Source organism: Bufo bufo, chromosome 5, assembly GCF_905171765.1.
Source record: "Bufo bufo chromosome 5, aBufBuf1.1, whole genome shotgun sequence".
Taxonomy (NCBI): Eukaryota; Metazoa; Chordata; class Amphibia; order Anura; family Bufonidae; genus Bufo; species Bufo bufo.
In genome coordinates, this window is record NC_053393.1 from 173,257,359 (window position 1) to 173,278,841 (window position 21,483).

Here is a 21,483-nt window from a genome sequence, read left to right on the forward strand (position 1 = left end):
CCACTTCTCAGCCGACTGAGATTGAAAAAATGAAGTTAAAAATCAACTTCTAGGTCCTGCTAAGCCACGCCCAGATCTGGTTAGGACACGCCCCCTCCCACTCCTCAGCCAAATGCGATTGAAAAAATGAAGGTAAAAATCAACTTCTGTCAGTTGCAAGGGTGGGAGGGAGGGTGACTTTCTCCCTGCAGCTTACACTCAGACAGCACAGTGCTGCTGTCTGAGAGTGAGCTGTTCAAAAGGACACCCCCCCCCCCCCCCCCCGATCCAGTAAAGGCCATTGTTAAGGGGGCGGGCCCCTGTGGAGGTCACTGTCAAGGGGGTGGTATGCTGTGAAAGTCACTGTTAAAGAGGAAGGCTGCTGTAAAGGTCAAAGTTAAGGGGGTTGGCTGCTGTGGAGGGCCAATTTTAAGGGACGGGGCACTGTGGGGGGGTCACTGTTTTGGGGGCCGGGTGCTTTAGATGTCACTGTTATAGTGGATAGTGTTGATATCTTTTAACGACACGTACAAACATTAAATTAAATAGACTAAATATACCCGAGCGAAGCCGGGTCCTTCAGCTAGTAGCATTATATTGATTTATTATGCTATGTAACCCTTACAGTTCTGGGATGTATTATATGACACTGACAGCATTATGTCACTGTTATCCAATACATTCCAGACCTCTAAGGGTTACGTAGCATCATAAATCAATATAATGCTATGTGACCCCAGCAGGTGAGTCCGTAGCGAGACACTCGCTTGTCTGAGGCCATGCAAGCTCCTCTGGAATTCTGTGAAGAAAAAGGATGCAAATGAGCTATTAGCAAGCTCTGCCTCTGATTCCACCAGATGTAAGGCAGGTGTTTGACCCTTTAAATAAACCTTGAGACATAACTCGGATATTAAATAAGCCAGCACCTCATCTGCAGACAGCTGTTTCGGGGTGATTGCCCCTCATCATTGCAGAGCAGAGAGTACTGGCTTAGGCTACTTTCACACTAGCGTTCGGGGCTCCGCTTGTGAGCTCCGTTTGAAGGCTCTCACAAGCGGCCCCGAACGGATCCGTCCAGCCCTAATGCATTCTGAGTGGATGCGGATCCGCTCAGAATGCATCAGTCTGGCAGCGTTCAGCCTCCGCTCCGCTCAGCAGGCGGACCCTTGAACGCAGCTTGCAGCGTTCGGGTGTCCGCCTGGCCGTGCGGAGGCAAACGGATCCGTCCAGACTTACAATGTAAGTCATTGGGGACGGATCCGTTTGAAGTTGACACAATATGGCTCAATTTTCAAACGGATCCGTCCCCCTTTGACTTTCAATGTAAAGTCAAAACGGATCCGTTTGCATTATCATGAAAAAAAATTATTATTTTTTTTTTTTCATGGTAATGCAAACGGATCCGTTCTGAATGGATCTAAGCGTTTGCATTATAGGAGCGGATCCGTCTGTGCAGATACCAGACGGACCCGCTCTGAACGCCAGTGTGAAAGTAGCCTTAAGCGGGTGAGAGGCCTAAGTCAGGATTTGGGGGATACTAACTCTCTTTCGGAAGAGAGTGCCTTAGGGCTCATTCACACAAGCGGATGCCGTGCGGGTAATCCGCTGCGTGAAAGAGAGCCAAGCTGCGCTCTGGACACCAGAGACACGGAGCATTAACATGATTGATAATGCTCTTTGCCTCTCTGTGACCTTTTTACTACAAAGTCCCGGGGACATCTTTATCTCACTGGGATTTTGTAGTACAAAGATCACAGAGAGGCACGGAGCATTATCAGTCATGTTAATGCTCCGTGTCTCTGCTGTCCGGAACGGGGCTTGGCACTCTTTCACGCAGCAGATTACCCGCACGGCATCCGCTCGTGTGAAAGAGCCCTTAGCCGGCTTGAGGAGACTTATAGGCAATCACCCCGAAACAGCTGTCTGCAGATGAGGTGTGCTAACACACATCTGAATGCTCCAGACCAACAAAGTGCCAAAACTTCTGGTTTTATACAGGTGGTCAAGCTGACTGATGATGAATTAAACAGGGGCATTTGATTAGCAGCAACTGGCTGCTACTTACCCTTTTAATTCCTATGGAAGCAGTAAGGGTGTACTTAATTTTTCATACACAGATTCTACATTTTGGCCTAGTTTTTATAAAATAAATAATGGCATGGTGTAATTTGTCCTGTGCTGTGGATGATCTGAGGTTGTATTTACCTAGTTTTAAGACCTTCTAAGGGCCATTTTTTTTATCCATGTCCTGATATGTAAAACCGTAAAATTTAAAGAGCGTGTACTTTGCTTTTCCCATTACTGTAAAAGGTAAACTAAGGTAAGATAAATCAATCTATACAAAATTACTAAACCTTTTATGTAGAGCACATCTGTATATTTACACATACCAATTTTCCATAAAGATAAAAATCGATTGCTGAAGTGCAGTCTAGTAAGGAAAATAATCATGAACATTTACATGCTATTCTGATTTGTCAGATATGTATTATATATACCTAATTTTTACGTACCATGAATGATTAGTTGTTAGGCTAAATAAGTACCGTTAGGGCTACACACAGAAATTTGCTTTGGCATTTTTACAGCTCAAAAACCTTGGTAGAAACGTTTGCATGTTTTTTGGCGTCGCATGTGTTTTTTCCTTAAAGGGCATCTGTTAGCAGTTTTGTACCTATGAAACTGCCTGACCTGTTACATGTGCGCTTGGCAGCTGAAGGCATCTGTGTTGGTTCTATGTTCATATGTGCCCTCATTGTTGAGAAAAATTATGTTTTAATATATGTAAATGAGCCTCTAGGAGCAATGGGGGTGTTGCCATTACACCTAGAGGCTGAGCTGTCTCTGCAACTATCACACCCTCTGCACTTTGATTGACAGGGCCAGGCAGTCTAAACGTCATCACAACTGGCCCTGGGGCTGTGTGCAATACCAAACACAGCCGCTATACAATGTAAAACACTGTGCTTGGTAAGCACAAAGAAGGCCACAGAGCATAAAAGAGCGCGGGTGCCTTCTCAAACAGCTGATCATGGGGTCCGGGGTGTTGGACCCCCACCAGTCACATACTGATGACCTATCCAGAGGATAGGTCATCAGTTATAAAATCTTGGAAAACCCTTTTAAGCAATCTGAATTAATAGAAGTTGTTATATTTTCACACTTCATCTTCAGTCTATATTTCCTGACATTGTTTTAACAGGATGAACTGGATGAGCTGCGAGCTGAAATGGAGGAGATGCATGACAGCTATCTAGAGGAAGATGTTTACCAATTGCAGGAGCTCCGAAGGGAGCTTGACCGAGCCAATAAGAACTGCCGTATTTTGCAATACCGCCTCAGGAAAGCAGAGCAAAAAAGCTTAAAAGTTGCACAGACAGGCCAAGTGGATGGAGAGCTCATCAGGAGTCTGGAGCAAGACTTAAAGGTAGGAGAAATATTATAAGGTATTAACTTTATTCATTATGTAGAAGAATATTCAAAGTGGCTCCTCCAGCCTTCAATAGTTCTATATTGTACAATAAATGAATCCTCCAGTGCAAACCTAAAAATGTATTCTATATAACACATGTATAGTCAACATATCTGTTGCTGTCCATTTCTCCTAAGCTGCCTCCTTTCCTATCCCTAATTGGTTCCCTTGCAAGTTGGCCATCACCATCAGACTCCTGCATGCAGAGCCCAGTAAGAAAGTCTAAGGCCCCTTTCACACGGGCGTTGCGGGAAAAGGTCCGGGTGCGTTGCGGGAACACCCGCGATTTTTCCGTGCGAGTGCAAAACATTGTAATGCGTTTGCACTCGCGTGAGAAAAATCGCGCATGTTTGGTACCCAAACCCGAACTTCTTCACAGAAGTTCGGGCTTGGGATCGGTGTTCTGTAGATTGTATTATTTTCCCTTATAAGATGGTTATAAGGGAAAATAATAGCATTCTGAATACAGAATGCTTAGTAGGTGATCAATTGAGGGTTAAAAATTAACTCACCTTCTCCTCTTGTTCGCGTAGTTCCCGGTCTCTTCTTTACTTCTTTAATGATGAGCTGTGGGCTAAAGGACCTTTGGTGACGTCAGATCACATGCTCCAATCACATGGTCCATCACCGTGATGATGGACCATGTGATTGGAGCATGTGATCTGACGTCACCACAGGTCCTAGCCGGTAGTTCATCTTTTAAGAAGTAAAGAAGAGACCGGGAACTACGCGAACAAGAGGAGAAGGTGAGTTAATTTTTTATTTATTTTTTAACCCTCAATTGATCACCTACTAAGCATTCTGTATTCAGAATGCTATTATTTTCCCTTATAACCATGTTATAAGGGAAAATAATACAGTGAATAGACTGTCACCTAGCAACCATGCGTGAAAACCGCACCGCATCCGCACTTGCTTGCGGATGCTTGCGATTTTCATGCAACCCCATTCACTTCTATGGGGCCTGCGTTGCGTGAAAAACGCAGAATATAGAGCATGCTGCGATTTTCACGTAACGCATAAGTGATGCGTAAAAATCACCGCTCATCTGAACAGCCCCATAGAAATGAATGGGTCGGTATTCAGTGCGGGTGCAATGCGTTCACCTCACGCATCGCATCCGCGCGGAATACTCGCCCGTGTGAAAGGGGCCTTAGAGTCCACTGATCTCAGATGTACACAGTATCTATACGACTGATGCTGGTCCATCCGACAGCAGTGAAAGGAGTGTCTTACACTTTCCAACACTGCTCTGGGTAAGCCTGAGATGGTCGTGACCATATTGAAAGGTGTCCAAAGGGGGACCAGAATGGGGGAATGGTGGGCACTAGGTATCTTGACTGTACATGTGTCATGTAAATTTTAGGTTTCCACTGTATGGTCGCTTTAGTAAAAGTCATAAAATTGGATCCAGTCATAATTTAGCCAAGTTTATTTCTGAGTAAGCTAGATGACATGCAATATGGCCACCATGTAAGTCTGCTTGACTTTGTAGAAGTACCTCCACTGGTCTCTCACTGCTGCTTATGTAAGCCGCTCTCTGAAAAAAATAATTCTTTACGAAATGGAAAAAAAGTGGAAATAGTTTTTATTTTATAAAGCCTTTAATATAGCAGGGAGGTACATGGAAAGAGAAATTGAAACGTTTCAGCCTTAACATGCTTAATTTGAAAGGGGCTCATCAGGGTATGGTTCTTCTAATTTTTCCCATTTATTTCAGTCAATTTTTGTATCCATTAATTAAAAATGTCAACTGCCAGATTCCCACAGCTAAACAAAGCCTTCAGTTCTGGCCCAGGTCCGACCATGTTAGGGTCATATACTGGATGCTTAATTACTTTAGTTAGGACTCTCACAGCAAATAAACACTGGAGTGCTTCCTGTCAGCTATAAAAAGACTTCCTAGGAACGGGAGATAGCCAGCTAAGACTTTTTGTACAGCATTGTAGCTCCTTAGACACTGGGTCCAGAATTAGACTCAAGTGCCAAGTCCCCTACTGAGCAATGAGCTTTATTATATCAAGATCATGAATATTCTTCTTTGCACTGCACTTATGAGATCAGTTATTAGTTAAAAAAAAAAAAAAAAAAAAAAAAAAGATTGCGCTAATCTAATGATCTGTGATTGTTGTACAACTTGATAAATGTTTCATGGAAACGTAAGGGTGTGTGATAAATGTGGATGTTAATGACTCCTGTGTGGATGTCAAGGGGGAGATTTATCCAAACTGGTGTAAAGGAAAATTGGCTTAGTTGCCCATAGCAACCAATCAGATTCCACTTTACATTTTTCAAAAATGCTGTGAAAAATGAAAGGTGGAATCTGATCGGTTGCTATGGACAACTAAGCCAGTTTTCCTTTACACCAGTTTTGATAAATCTCTGCCTAAGTCTTTTTCAAAGCAGTCCATTTTATGTTGCACCTCTACACATCAAGTTAAAGGGGTTCTCTGGGAATTAAGAAAATGAAAATACTTAAACATTACGTTATTATAAACATATTCCCAAACACCTTTCAATTGTTACTATGGCTCGTTTTGTCTAGGAATCAATCGTTAGGAGAAATAAAATGGTCGCCGTCTTATTGGTACACACAAAACCTGTCCTAATCACGGAGCACAAGTTACTTCAGAACATTGAGCTGTAGACCTGCCTCATCCTCCTCTCTGCTCTACTTGTCAGGGATTATCATCCTGAATACAGTTTAATATGATCTTAAGCTGAATCTCTGTGGGAATGGAGTTCATGAGGAGACATTAAGTACAGAGAAAGAAGTGTATACCAAAAACAATTATGGGAAGCTCACCAAAATAGAGCACGGCCTGCTACCATCCAATAGCTAGACAATAAATATACAAAAAGATGGCCATCTGGATTAAATAAGATTTAATTGACTTCTTGTGAGCTGGCCATCTTTTTGTATATGAAGTACAGAGAGACAGACAGGACAGACTGTGGTAATGTGGGTCTGTGGTAATGACTGCATACAAGTGCTGCTGCTCATTAGCCACATCTTCAGCTCTCTCTCTGTACTTCATGTCTCCTCATGAACTCCATTCCCACAGAGATTCATTGTGTCATTTATATTCAGGATCATAATCACTGACAAGTAGGAGAGAAGGATGAGGCAGCTCTTTACCTCAGTGTTGTGAAGTAACCTGTCCTTCTGTGTGATTAGGACAGGTTTTGTGTGCACTAATAGAACGGCAGCCATTTTATTTTCCCTAATTGTTCCCCAGACAAAATGAGCCATTATAACTAATGAAAGGTTATTAGTAATTAGTAATTTTATTTTCTTAATTCCAGGAGAACCCCTTTAAGTACCATACTGAAGTGCATCTAACACATCCAGCCACTATTTCCATTGTCAGTTGGTGATTTCACTGTTGATATACTATGCTAATTCCAGCTCGAAGTGTTTATTGCCTGTATGGCAATTATAGTGTCACTCATGTCTTAAATGGCAGGTAGCATTTAGGCAGAAAACCTAAGTCACCTTCTCAGAAACTGTGTAAAGACCTTTCATCCTGTAGCCAAATCATATCCTGATTGTGCCATACATGAGCCTTTTACCTGTAGGGCCCAGAGACTTTAGGAGAGTATCACCATGGTAGGTTGTGGTTCTCTATTGTTGTGACCCGCAGATGCATCTCTAGGTCCTGTACAATTCCAGGTCCCAGGCATCCGGGGGCATGAGTCTTAGTACCTTGATGGATGGAGTTGTGTTCAATGTCCTCTAATACTAGGAAAGTTTGTACCTGGCACAACCATTCTCCAGGGTTACTCCTAAGTTACTCCCCAACCTCGCTCTTAGATTGCTTTGCTGGGGCAAAATTTCCCATCTCACCATGTGTGTTCATTAAAGGCACTCTAGGGAGCATGGAGTAGATCAATATATAGTTTTTGGTAAAACACTCAGAGCGTATAATGTTTTAATTTCTATTATTGCTTACTCATTAAAGTGAATGGGAACAGCGCTGCAAGTACAAATTCTGTCCACTACACATTGGGTGGAGCTGTGTAGTTCTGATGTGACTTCTGGTGCCAGAGCTACTAGGAAACAGCCGATCAGCAGTGGTGCAGGGTGGCGGACCCCCACTGTTCTGATATTGATGGCTTATCTGATAAGCCATCAATATATAAAATCCTGGACAACCCCTTTAAATTTAGCACAGCAATTGGAGCAGTGAATAGAGGAGCTCTGGATCCACGTTAAGTACCAGGCTGGTTCTAGCATTTGTTAGAAAGATACTGTCATCTATTACATTAATCATGAGATAACCCCTTTAAGAGGATCTGCAAACAGTAGCAAAGGCTTCTATTCCCTTTTGTGATTTTCTGTAATATAAAAATTGTTGTAGACAGTAGGAGGTAGGATAAAGTGGCTACTGATTTCATCGGGCTTTGGGCAACTCTTGATGTGCACAATGTGACCTATTCATTCTCTATGGGGCAGGAATGGATGTGGACAGCACACAGTGTGCTGTCCGCATCCGCATTTCCGGAGCGTGCCACCGATCTTCCGTTCCGCGGCTCCGGAATAAAAATAGAACATGTCCTATTCCTATTCGGACAAGAATAGGAAGTTCTATGGGGGTTCCGGCCGGGTGTATTGCGGATCCGCAATACACTACGGACATGTGAATGGACCCTAGGGTTTTAGAAAGTGTCCTCTACCCTTAGTCCCTAAAATCAAGCGATCTTTTTATGCCTGTGTGTATAATATCCATGTATGTGTGGTTGTGTCATACCTTGTCAGTGGCACCCTAGGCAGTCACCTACTCTGTTTTTCCCCTGTCCTAGCCCTGAATATACGTTTCAAGGCGCAAGTGCCTGTTTATGTAGCTGTGGTATTGTTTTTTTTCCTTTTTCTGGAATAATTTTTGATTCATGCCAGAATTGTTCAACCCACATTGTGGCATTCAGAGCACATAGGGACAGAGACTTAACACCTGCTGAATACTCTACAGGCCTCTGATTGATTTATTTCTCATCTGTGCCCTCGTGTTTCTAGGTAGCCAAAGATGTATCTGTCAGATTGCACCATGAGCTGGAAAATGTGGAAGAGAAGCGAATTAAAGCAGAAGATGAAAATGAAATGTTGCGTCAGCAAATCATTGAAATGGAGGTGGCCAAACAGGCATTACACAACGAGCTGGAAAGAGCAAAAGAGGTAAGAGCTTCCCGTCCTGTGGAGAAATGTGAAGGAGAAGTCCAGAAGAAATGCATTCAAGAGGCCTGTGTTAGGCTAGGTTCACACTGAGGATTCCTTGCCAAGAGCTCATGCAGAACCTCCCTGCATGTTAAACCATACAACGCCTTTTTCCCGGTTTTAAAAACTGCACCACAACAAAAAGAAGTGTCCTGTGCATTCTTGACCCCGATTCCGCATTGAATTCATTCATAATGGCAAGGAATTAAACTCCTTGCCAAACCCGCACACAAAACCGCGTTAAAAAACACATCGGGGGAAAAAATGCATGGAATAAAACCTGATGATGGCCTCATAGGACAATCGCTAATAAAACAGATATTTGAATTCTTCTGTACCACTGTGACAACATTTTTGCTAAATTGAAAGTTTCAGTGCTGGATGCCTCGTTTTAATTATCTTCTCAGGAGCTGGTGATACAAATGTCACGTTGTCATTAGTAAATTTCTGTGACAACCAATATGGCTGCACCACTTACTGTCACTTTCACAACAATTCTCACCACAACTACATAGAAAAATATATCTTTAAAGGGGTTGTCCAAGTGTTTAACACCGATGACCTATCCTCACTGTACATCATCAATATGTGACTGGTGGGGGTCTAACTCCTGGCACCCCCGCTGTTTTAAGTGGCCACTCTGGTGAGCGCCGTGGCCTCTGTGCAGTTTACCAAGCACAATGTCGTCCATTGTATAGTGGCTGTTCTTGGTACTGCAGCTCAGCACAATTAGTTTAAATGGGACTGAGCTGTGCATAGGCCATGTGACCGGTGGATGTGGTGTCACTGGCCTAAGAAGGGGCTCTGGCACTCAAGGAGTGCCACGGCCTCTTCAAACAGCTGATCAGCAGGGGTGGCAAGAGTTAGGCCCCCACCGATCAAAAACTGAGGAACGGTTATCAGTATTAAAGGGGTTCTCGGGACTCTCCAATATTGATGACCTATCCTCAGGATAGGTCATCAATATCAGATCGACGGGGCTCCAACACCAGGCACCCCAGTCAATCAGTTGTATGAGGAGACAGCGCGCGCAGTGTGCATGAACGTCTCCCTTCTCTCTTCCTGTTCGCCGCTGCTTTGCCATAGACCAACAGTGAACAGGAAGAGAGAAGGGAGACGGCACGTGAGAACTACGTGTGCAATCTCCTCATACAGCTGATCGATGGGGGGCTGGGTGTCAGACCCCCACCGATCTGATATTGATGACCTATCCTGAGGATAGGAAGAACGGACCGGCACTCGCTGTTAGTATATAATCTTGTGATTTATTGTCACATTCCAGTGACGTCGTTTCGATAAAGGCAGATTGTATGCCGAAACGCCATCACTGGAATGTGACAATAAATCACAAGATTATATACTAACAGCGAGTGCCGGTCCGTTCTTCCTTTGATCTACATGGGACGCCTGCCCTGGGACACGCGCACCGCCACTCTATCTCCCATAGTGCAGATCGATATATTGTACACACTATCCTGAGGATAGGTCATCAATATAGGAGAGCCCGGAGAACCCCTTTAAACACTGGGACAATTAACAGCAATGTAATTCAGGGTTTTGTTATGCTTTGTATAAACTAGTAAATCTTTGGATTTGTAAAATGGTAAATCCCTGGATTTGTTGGATAAGGTTGCAATGCTTGTAGCCATCCAAGTTTTGTGAAGATTTTGGTTGACCAGCTTAGGTTGCTTCACATCTGATGTTTTTCACATTTTTTTTGCCATGATTTCTACAAAACCAGGAACTGTGAATGTGCACTCTAATTTCAACATCTTGCATTCAGTGTGGATTTGCTGCGAATTTCACCCTCTTTAAAATTCATACTGCAGGTCAGTTTGTCCTAAGGTATGCCCCGCAGCATGTGGAGGCGATGGGACAGATGGATGGTACTTGCAGAAACTTGTGACCTGAACCATTGACTTTTAGGTACCTGCACACATTGTTTGTGGCTTTTCAGTGCGGATTCTCTTGCAGAAAAACCGCAGCGTAATACAAAGTGCTTGAGATTTGACAAATCTCATGTCTGCCAGCCCTGTGCTCTGGTGAAATCTCACGCCGTTCAGCATTCGCGCCCGCAGGGCTGGCAGACAGATGCGAGCGCTGCCCGGCCCTGTCAATCAGAACTTGGAGGGAGGAGACAAAGGTGGGAGAACGGAGCCTCTAGGAGCAGGGGCAACGCCCCCCCCCTCCCCCCGCTCCTAGAGGCTAATTAGCATATTATAACAGTTAGATTTCTGGCGTAACGGGGGCATAGATAAAAGTAGGAATAGGCTAGTTAGGTTTAGCTGACATTAGCACATCGCTAGTTTAATAGGGTTAAATCTGGTGACAGAAGCCCTTTAACAAACAGAAAATCTGCAACAAACACCACACAGATAAGGGTACTTTCACACTAGCGTTTTTCTTTTCCGGCAATGAGTTCCGTCCAAATGGCTCAATGCCGGAAAAGAACTGATCAGGTATATATATCCCCATGCATTCTGAATGGAGAGTAATCCGTCCAGGATGCATAAGGATGTCTTCAGTTCAGTCATTTTGACTGATCAGGCAAAAGTTAAACCGCAGCATGCTACGGATCCGGCATTTTTTTCCATAGGAATGTATTGGTGCTGGATCCGACATTCAAAATGCCGGACCCGTCCTTCCAGTCTGCGCATGCGCAGACCGAAAAAAAGGTGATAAAAATAAATGCCGGATCCGTTTTGCCGGATCACACTAGAAAGACAGATCCGGCATTTCAATGCATTTTTCTGACTGATCAGGCATTTTTAAGACTGATCAGGATCCTAATCGGTCTTACTAATGCCATCAGTTGGCATACGTTTTGCCGGCGACGGAACTGCTTGCCGGATCACTCTGCCGCAAGTGTGAAAGTAGCCTAACGCACCTAAACCACGAGAAACAGTGCAGTTTTCAGTGCCGTTTTTGGTGAAGATTTCTTGTGGATTTTCTGCATGCAAATCTGCACCATGTACAGCCACCCTTGCTACTTGCACATGTTGCAGATTACACGTGGTTTTTCCATGCAGATTCTCGTGCGGAAAAAACCTTGCATAATACAGTACCAAAACGTGTATGAGATCAGACAAATGTCATGTACACTTTTTTTTTTTTGGGTATGAAAATTTACCTGCTGTGTGGATTTTGGATTCGGCTGCATGTCAGTTCTTTTGCGGTTCTTTTGTACAGATTTCACTCTTTTCAATACAAGGGTGAGATCAGCGCAAAACCTCATCAAATCCCCACCGAAAACCGCAAGTAATCAGCTCGAATGTCCACGAATTTTCAAGACAGACCGCGTGCAGGTGCCCTTTGAGGGTAATTGTTCAGTGTGGATGACAGTAGGATGATCCATTTCGAAAGGGCCTAAGTAGATTCCTGAATCTTACCCAGACAGCCCAGGATTATTATGCAGCACTGCCAGATTGCAGCCACACCGACAGGAGGTTATCAATGGTCGTATCTTGCAGCTGCCGCCAGCGATGTAGACTCGCCTTAACCCCTTAGTGACCACACACATTTTTTAAAAAGCCCATGAAATCCTAATGGGAAACATTAACTGCCCCTAGTGACTCGCCTCTGCAAAATCACCCTTAATACTATAACAATAGTCTTTATTTATAACCATACTATACCTAGAGGAAGAATTCTAAAAATGGCTCCAATTAACCCTTAAATTGCTTCAGCGCAGAGGGTATCAAATACCAACATGAAATGCAGGTATTTGATAAATCTCCCCCTAAGACTTGACAGATGAACCATACATATGTAATTATAATCTGTTACCCACAGACTAGAATGACTTTGCATGACTTTTTTCTTTATTATTAGCCTTCTACGTAGTAATCATTAAGTCGGCGTCTACATACGTAGAAGATAAAGCATAGCTTTCCGTCTTTGTGTGGTTATCAATAGGAAGCAGAGAAAATATATGGCTCTGGCCTTTTCCTAGCAGCATTGTCTTGCAGTAATACCCAGCTGCTAGAAGTTACTTTGTGCTTCTTTGTGTCCGCCTCATGCTGTTTATATTGCCAAGAAGCCTTCAGACAGTTGCCTGGCTGGGCATCACAGAGGGTTGGGGCGACCCGGGTGAAGAGCACAGCGCTGCAGGAGGATTAGGCGCAGGGGAGCAGCTGCACTGGGATTTGCCGTGAATAGTTTAAATGGTTTTGTTAAAAGAGTGAATGGATCAGGGCTGGCGTGAAGAGAAAAGGAGGAGAGGGTGTTGTCTCCACAGCTGACAGCCCTCATTAGTTCTAATGGAAACAGACGGCCTCGGTGACTTGACATGTCAAGAACGTTCATTGCACATTAAACTAACCAGCAATAATTTACCAGTTTCCCACAAAATATATAGTTTCATGTCGTACTTGTCCAGTGTTATTTTTAAGAAAGTATTACGGGGTTAGTCAACATTCTCCCAACTGTATGTCGTTAACAGCACATCCTTTTAGGACAGATGATCCATGGCATTTAAAGAGCACCTATCAGCAGGGCCAACCCCATTAAACCAGGCATACTGACTTGATCCCGCTGATTAAAATGATTCCTGTCTTAAATCGGTTGTGGAGTTCCCCATAAAAATAATTGTATCCTTCATGCAAATGAGGCATCAGTGCACCGAGAAGCATGACCAGCACTGGAAAGCTAAAGAGCTGAGGTGCTCCGAGGAGCTAGGCCGCCCCCTCAGTGCACTGAAGCCCTCATTTCCATATAGAAGAAAAGTCTTTTTTTTCCTTGGAAATGCCACGATCGATTTCATTTTCACATTTTCATTTTGTTCAGCTGAATCAATCTTAGCAGGATGTATGCCTAGTTTAAAAGGGTGGATGCTGCTCATATAGGGTTTTGAAAGGGGTTGTCCGAGTTATTTAAAAACTTGGGCAACCCATGCAAATGTCTTAAAATAATGAATGTATACTCACCTGTTTCGTCCTTTGGTTCTTCGAGTGCTGTGCTCCGGTCCTCCCACTGTTGACGCTTAAACTCGGACAACCCGTTTAAGCATGCATGATTATTTTGCATGCTAAATTACATTGCGATATCACATGTAGTATTAGCCTTATGGGATCTTTTGACATTGCTTAAGTTTAAGTCCCTCTCCCTAGAACCAACAAACAGCTCACTGATCATATATGAAATTGTAGCGCAGCAAAGCATGGGCACTATGACTCCATGGAGGCCCAGCCTTAGATGTGATTTTACTACAGAACAGTGCCTATGGGAATAACACTCTAACCCTATGTAGTGAGGCTGCAAAGGCATGTCAGCAAAAATGAGGGGCAAGATGGAAAGGAGTATGGCTGCAGAGTTTGTTCCCTATGTGACCATGGAGACACACGGTTCTGCATTAGAACTGTAGGCACAAAATAATAAGAGATTGTTAAAGAGGACCTTTCACCACTCCTGACGTGCCTGTTTTAGTTGCGTTCCCAATGTAATAACTCTGTGCGGCGCTGTTCCCCCACTCATCACGGTGGTCCCCGGTGCCGTGCTCATCTACTTCCAGCCTCTGTTGCAGCTCTGGACTCTGCCTGTGCGGTTGGTACTACCTATGTGGATTCCGCTCCACAACTTTCATTTAACTTGGACACTGCTTGTACTCGGCTACTGATGTGGCAGTACGCATCACTCTCTGGGCGGGGCTGAGTCATGTCATGTGATCTCGTTAACCTACCCTGGCTCTCCTGCAGGTATTTAAGTGGCTCAGCCCTTTACCTAGATGCCGCAGAGTCAAGGTCCTAATCTTGTGCTAAGAGCTTGCTTACCACTTCGTTTATCGTCGGATCCCTGCCTGCTTGCATCGCCTCTCCTGTTGCCGACTCGGATTGCCTGACCTTGTTCCTGTGCCACCTGCCCTGACCCATTTCTTGTTCTGACTATGTCTCTGGTTCCTGTCTTGTTGCTCCTGGTAACGACCATGCCTGTCTGACCATGTCTGCCTGGATCAGCTGCTACTGACTGGTTTGTGCTCTGGAGTAGCCCCTGGCAATTACCGACGCTCAAGCCTATCCTCACCATCTGAGGGTCTAGTGAAATCTGGGTAGTTGCTTAGTTACTCCCCTCCAGAGTATTGCTAGTCAGTGGCACAGTGGGTTCACATCCGCTGATCCGTGATACTAACAATTCTGGAGAATCTATTCTTATGGCTCTATGTTGTTCTGTTCCTTCATTATTTTAACTAGAAGTTATGAATTAATTGCTAGCAGTCTGCAGTAAGGGTACAGAGGGGTGTTAACCAGTTGGGGGTGTGTCCCTGCACAGTCTGACTCTATCCAGTCGATGCTGCCATTGTCAGACTGTGCAGGTACACAGCCCCAACCGGTTAGCTCCCCTCTGTACCCTTACTGCAGACTGCTAACAATTCATTCATAACTTCTAGTAGAAATAATAAAGGGATGGCACAACATACAGACATAAGAATAGATGCTCCAGAATTGTTATTACATGGGGGATGCATGAAGCTATTAAAACAGGCATGTCAGAAGTGGTGAAAGGTCCTCTTTTTTAAGGCCGCCTTCACACGAGCGTGGATGAACAGATATAAGATCAACGAATTTCCATCTGGATTTATATGCGTTTCTGGACCATATCCGCACCAAAATCTGCAGTTTTTGGTGCGTATTTGTTGCAGCTTGGCCACAGATCTCAGCGTTCATTGGAAAATGGTGAAATCGCAGCTATTTAAACCACAAACGTAATTGACAGACTGTGGATTTGAAAATCAAATTTGCTTTATTTTTTATTTCACATGCATTGCTTATTGTTAATAGGGTTATTCCGCCTGGTCCGAGAGCGTGTGGTCGGGATATTAGACATCAAAAATCGTCATCATCGTTTGGGAGTACAGTGTCTACTATTTCAAGCTAGGAAACTCATAGCTAGATTTTGGCTTAAACCTCAGTCTCCGACTAGGGGAGAATTCCTCAATAGAATGTCAGATATATTACGCTTAGAGAAAAGTGTGTATGTTAAAAGAAACTGTGCTGGGAAGTATGTCAAAATATGGGATAACTGGGAGAAATGCAGGCTACAGTGTCCGGTTTAGCCTTTCCTCGTAGTTGGACTACGGGGTAGGAAGCAGGGCTGTGGAGTCGGTAGATAAATGTTCCGACTCCGACTCCTCAGTTTTATGTACTTCCGACTCCTCTGTATTAATATGCGAATGTATTTTATACATTCCTTATTAATCAATCAAGTGGCTGGATAGTAGCAGCAGGCATAAACATCAGGAACAGGATCTTTACCAGTTCAAAAATACAAACCACATTATTTGGTTGTTTTAGAACAAAAACAAAGCTTATCTATAATGAACCAAAAACAAAATCTGTAAAACCTAGAAATGGTTTATATTAATCTTGAAATGTAGTTATAGGCTTAGCAAATGCAAATCAATTCAATGTAGAGTTCTAAGGAAGAGAATTGCCTCTGCCAGATCCTCTTTCATAGAGGCTCTTAAGTCAGACTTTATTATTTTTAGGGCTGGAGGTAGTTGGGCTGCTGCTTTCTCCTTTGTGTGCTTATCTGCTGCTGAAGATAGGGCAGTGGGACGATCCAGGAAGGGGCATTTATTCTAAAACATGATTTTCCTAGGAGAATCCCATAGTCATGTTTAAAGTTTAAGCTAACAATCGGAGTTTACAAGTTTTTATAGCCTTAGCTAAATGACAACAGTTTTTCCAATGGTTTACAGCTTCAGTCTTGAACTATTGGCCCTCCATTCCCTTCACTTATACAAGTGTCTCACTCTCTAGTCCTCCAAAAAACATATTTATTTAATCCCTTATCAGTGAGAGGCTAGGTTACACATGGACGCTGCGTTCCCTGTAAAAGCAGAACACAACACTATGGAAAGTATAAGTATTGCAGCTCCTAATTGTGCGTTTGCGTGCCATATAGTGAAGGACATGAAAAGCATGCTTCTTCACGGTCACTTAACGTGTTCGTTTTGCGGTTACGTGAGGCACTGCATGCATTGGTCTTTATTCTTACAGTAGAGAAGTCATTAATTATAACTTTTTGTGAATTGGGACATTTAAACTTGCTTTTTTTTTTTTATTCCAATCTAAATTTAGTAGGAGTCGGAGTCGGTGCATTGTTTGCCGACTTCGACTCCGGCTCCAGGTACCCAAAATTTCCCCCGACTCCGACTCCACAGCCCTGGTAGGAAGAGGCGCAGTATTGGTTTATGTAGGCTCTCTATCTCCTCTATCCTATTTTACTCTGGATGTATGCTGTATGAAGGTGTGTAGTACTACGCAGGTCGGGTGTGCAGAGGTCTGATACACAGACAGGAGGTGTACACCAATGGATGTGCCTTTGACATGCTAATAAGATGTCCAATCTTGGAGTTTGGATCCGCTCCATCGCTTGGGTAGGGAGGGGGGGGGGTACTGGGCTTTAGTTGGGTAGGGAAGGTTGGTTTCCTGTTGATAAATTATTAGATGGTAAATGTGGTTCTGTACCAGATATAATTTGTAACTAGAATACGTGATTTTATGTGCTTCTTGTACCATGGTTTATGTTACTTGTGATACTTATGTAAGTAACTATCTGTCCGATCGTGTAATGCTATGGTATTTTTGTCATCAACTGTTGCATGTATGCTGTACAGACTGTCTTCCTTTGCTTTTTCGTGATTTTTTGAAAAAACAAATAAAAATTATCTGATTTAAAAGAAAATAGGGTTATTCCAGCCGAAACATTCCTCAACCATCCTCATGATAAATGTTAGATTGATGCCAGTTTTCTACGATGCCTACTTATTGCTAGATGGGGCACCCCAGTCACTAACCCAGGCTTCCGCACCATACAACTGTATTGGAGTCATGGAAACAGCATCGGATAGATGCTCGTTGTAAGGGCTGTTTACTAGGTGAATGTATTTAGCTGTACATAAATAATATGTTTGTCTTCCACATAATTCATATCGTTATGACGTGTTCATTTACATTCTTCTCCATGCGGTACAGCCTTGCCTTGTTGATGCAGGCAGGAGATTTACGCCACAACTTATAGCCTGTGTAACTTTGCCTTTTTTTATAACATAGAGCACTTGAAGGTCTTGTCATTTCACATTATCAACATCTAATGCTAAATGCCAGGGAGCTGGCTGAGCAGGAGGTGCAGCAGAATTCCACTGTAGTCTTCTTGGCAGGAGCAGATTGTGTGATCTCCCCTCCTGCTTGCAGAATGGAAATAAGACCGTCAGTGGGGAAATGTTTTACAGCATTATTATACTGCACTTTAATAACATTTATACACATGAAGAGCCAACGTGAAAGAGTCGTTCATAACAGATAGTGTCTGCCTGCTGAGAATGAAGAATACAGGAAAGCACTGCAAATCCTAATCCACTAAGTGGTGGGGCAGTGACGTCATATCTACTGAGATTACAGGTTTGTCTAGTTTTTTTTACCTCTTTCTGTGCACTGTGCGCATGGAAGGAGGATATGTCTGAATAGCAAGGAAGACTGGGACAGATAGTAATGTAGTCTAATATTTAGACAGTGTAAATTTAGATCAGACAGTCGGAAGTTGCGCCAGATGTAAGGTGTGTAAGGCAGGTTTCACATGCCTCCTGTCATCCGGCTCAGTTCCCCTCTGGCGTTATCTGCACCACTGAAATCAGAACTGATCCCGTAGTTTTCTAAGGGGTCACTCACAAGTATTTGGCACATTACTCATGATGCCATATGTCAAATAGCGCAGGATAGAAAAATGCTGCATGCTACTTTTTTCTGTCCGGTGCCGTCCCACTATGGAAGGCGTACCTGGGCACTAAAGTGTACTGTAGAACACATGTTGTGTCTGGTTCCTAGCCTAAAATAACTGCCCGTGCACAACTGTTAAGCGGGCCTTACATCTTACAATAAATAAGCCTTTTCTAACTTTTTTCAATAGCATTCAGCCAAAAGCAGTTGAAGGTGTGCGGGTATCTTTAGTATTTGAATGGCTTCCTTTAAAAGAGAAGTGCAGAGACAATGCATCAGTGCCTGTCAGGAGAATATTGCCTCTGGTTTATTCACAGACGATGCAGTCATAGAGAAAAATGTAGAATATGAATTTCTCCACTGCCGTGTATCTTAGTTTTCAGCTTGTTTACGAAATTAAAGCTTCATTCATTCTTGTGCTTTCTAAGATCTATAGTATATTCATTTGTTGATTACCCATCTAAAATGATATTGCACCTAATGAACCAGTAAAGAAATCATAGGGAACATGATTCCATAAAAAAGGTTTTGGTGAGCAAAAACCGTATTACGTATTGCCACATATGGTGTTTGCAGAAGAAAGCCTTTTTTAGAGATGGAGCATTGTTCCCTACGTTTTCTTTACTAGAGGAGGTTTGACTGGTTTTGGAGACAGGTTTTGGACAGATGGCCTTAAGTTCTCTTACAAAATGTCTTGATAAACTTGGGAATTAATTTTTCCTTCGATGATAGCAATCCGTCCAGGCCCTGACGCAGCAAAGCAGCCCCAAACCACGATGACATCTGTCCACCAGCTGAAGCTCAACAGAAGATGGGTGTTGCAACAGGACAACGACCCAAAGCATAGAGTAAATCAACAACAGAATGGCTTAGACAGAAGAAAATACTCATTTTGGAGTGGCCCAGTCAGAATCCTGACCTCAACCCGATTGAGATGCTGTGGCATTCACACCAGACATCCCAAGAATATTGCTGAACAGTTCTGTAAAGAGAAATGGTCAAGAATTACTCCTGACCGTTGTGCACGTCTGATCTGCAACTACAGGAAACGTTTGGTTGAAGTTATTGCTGCCAAAGGAGGTTCAACCAGTTATTAAAGGGAGTCTGTCACCACATTTCAGCATATTAGACCGATCAAATAGGGTTATATGATCCACCCAGAACTTAAAAACTGTACCTTTTGTTGTAGAAAACGGACTTTTCTTTTAGCCGAAAATGAACTTATAAGGTTATGTTAATGAGCCCTCTCAAGTGCCCAGGGCGGTCTCTCAATCCTCGGAGCCCCAGGCAGCACCTCCTCAACGGCTCATAACCCCGCCCTCCGTGCGCCTCTCCCCGCCCGTTTACTCCCCTCCCCTGTCCTTTTCCACTGCTGCTGTGCGGTCCAAATCGTAGCGGGCGCATGCGCAGTAGGTATTGCGATGCCCTGCCAGGAGCGGGCATCGCATTGCGCATGCGCTCGCTACGATTTGGACCGCACAACCGCAGTGGAAAAGGATAGGGGAGGGGAGTAAACGGGCGGGCAGAGGCGCACGGAGGGCGGGGTTATGAGCCATTGAGGAGGTGCTGCCTGGGGCTCCGAGGATTGAGAGACCGCCCTGGGCACTTGAGAGGGCTCATTAACATAACCTTATAAGTTCATTTTCGGCTAAAAGAAAAGTCCGTTTTCTACAACAAAGGTACAGTTTTTAAGTTCTGGGTGGATCATATAACCCTATTTGATCGGTCTAATATGCTGAAATGTGGTGACAGACTCCCTTTAAATCCAAGGGTTCACATACTTTTTCCACCTGCACTGTGAATGTTTACATGGTGTGTTCAATAAAAACATGGTAACATTTAATTCTTTGTGTGTTATTAGTTTAAGCAGTCTGTGATTGTCTATTGTTGTGACTTAGATGAAGATCAGATCACATTTTATGACCAATTTGTGCAGAAATCCATATCATTCCAAAGGGTTCACATACTTTTTCTTGCAAATATATATATATATATATATATATATATATATATATATATATATATACAGTACAGACCAAAAGTTTGGACACACCTTCTCATTCAAAGAGTTTTCTTTATTTTCATGACTATGAAAATTGTAGATTCACACTGAAGGCATCAAAACTATGAATTAACACATGTGGAATTATATACATAACAAACAAGTGTGAAACAACTGAAAATATGTCATATTCTAGGTTCTTCAAAGTAGCCACCTTTTGCTTTGATTACTGCTTTGCACACTCTTGGCATTCTCTTGATGAGCTTCAAGAGGTAGTCCCCTGAAATGTTTTTCACTTCACAGGTGTGCCCTGTCAGGTTTAATAAGTGGGATTTCTTGCCTTATAAATGGGGTTGGGACCATCTGTTGCGTTGAGGACAAGTCAGGTGGATACACAGCTGATAGTCCTACTGAATAGACTGTTAGAATTTGTATTATGGCAAGAAAAAAGCAGCTAAGTAAAGAAAAACGAGTGGCCATCATTACTTTAAGAAATGAAGGTCAGTCAGTCAGCCGAAAAATTGGGAAAACTTTGAAAGTAAGGGCTATTTGACCATGAAGGAGAGTGATGGGGTGCTGCGCCAGATGACCTGGCCTCCACAGTCACCGGACCTGAACCCAATCGAGATGGTTTGGGGTGAGCTGGACCGCAGAGTGAAGGCAAAAGGGCCAACAAGTGCTAAGCATCTCTGGGAACTCATTCAAGACTGTTGGAAGACCATTTCAGGTGACTACCTCTTGAAGCTCATCAAGAGAATGCCAAGAGTGTGCAAAGCAGTAATCAAAGCAAAAGGTGGCTACTTTGAAGAACCTAGAATATGACATATTTTCAGTTGTTTCACACTTGTTTGTTATGTATATAATTCCACATGTGTTAATTCATAGTTTTGATGCCTTCATAGTCATGAAAATAAAGAAAACTCTTTGAATGAGAAGGTGTGTCCAAACTTTTGGTCTGTACTGTATATATAATAGAAAAAGTAAGAGCAGCACACTATATCAAGCGATATGTGAGGAAAAGCACGGTTGCACTCCAACGTAGCACAAAAAACTGTGATTTATTCGACCCAGTGTCGGCAACGTTTCAACTGCTTTTTCAAGCCAT

The 21,483-nt window shown here is 43.3% G+C and overlaps 1 protein-coding gene across 3 annotated transcripts in view; it reads left to right on the forward strand.

The window, feature by feature from the left end:
• MTCL1 (microtubule crosslinking factor 1) overlaps positions 1 to 21,483 on the forward strand; it is a 195,753-nt gene that overhangs the window by 48,564 nt on the left and 125,706 nt on the right. For all 3 annotated transcript variants that reach the window (XM_040432034.1, XM_040432035.1, XM_040432037.1), the window contains exons 2-3: positions 3,182 to 3,406; positions 8,466 to 8,624. In XM_040432034.1, coding sequence (XP_040287968.1) covers positions 3,182 to 3,406; positions 8,466 to 8,624 — 384 coding nt within the window. The remainder of the gene's footprint in view (positions 1 to 3,181; positions 3,407 to 8,465; positions 8,625 to 21,483) is intronic.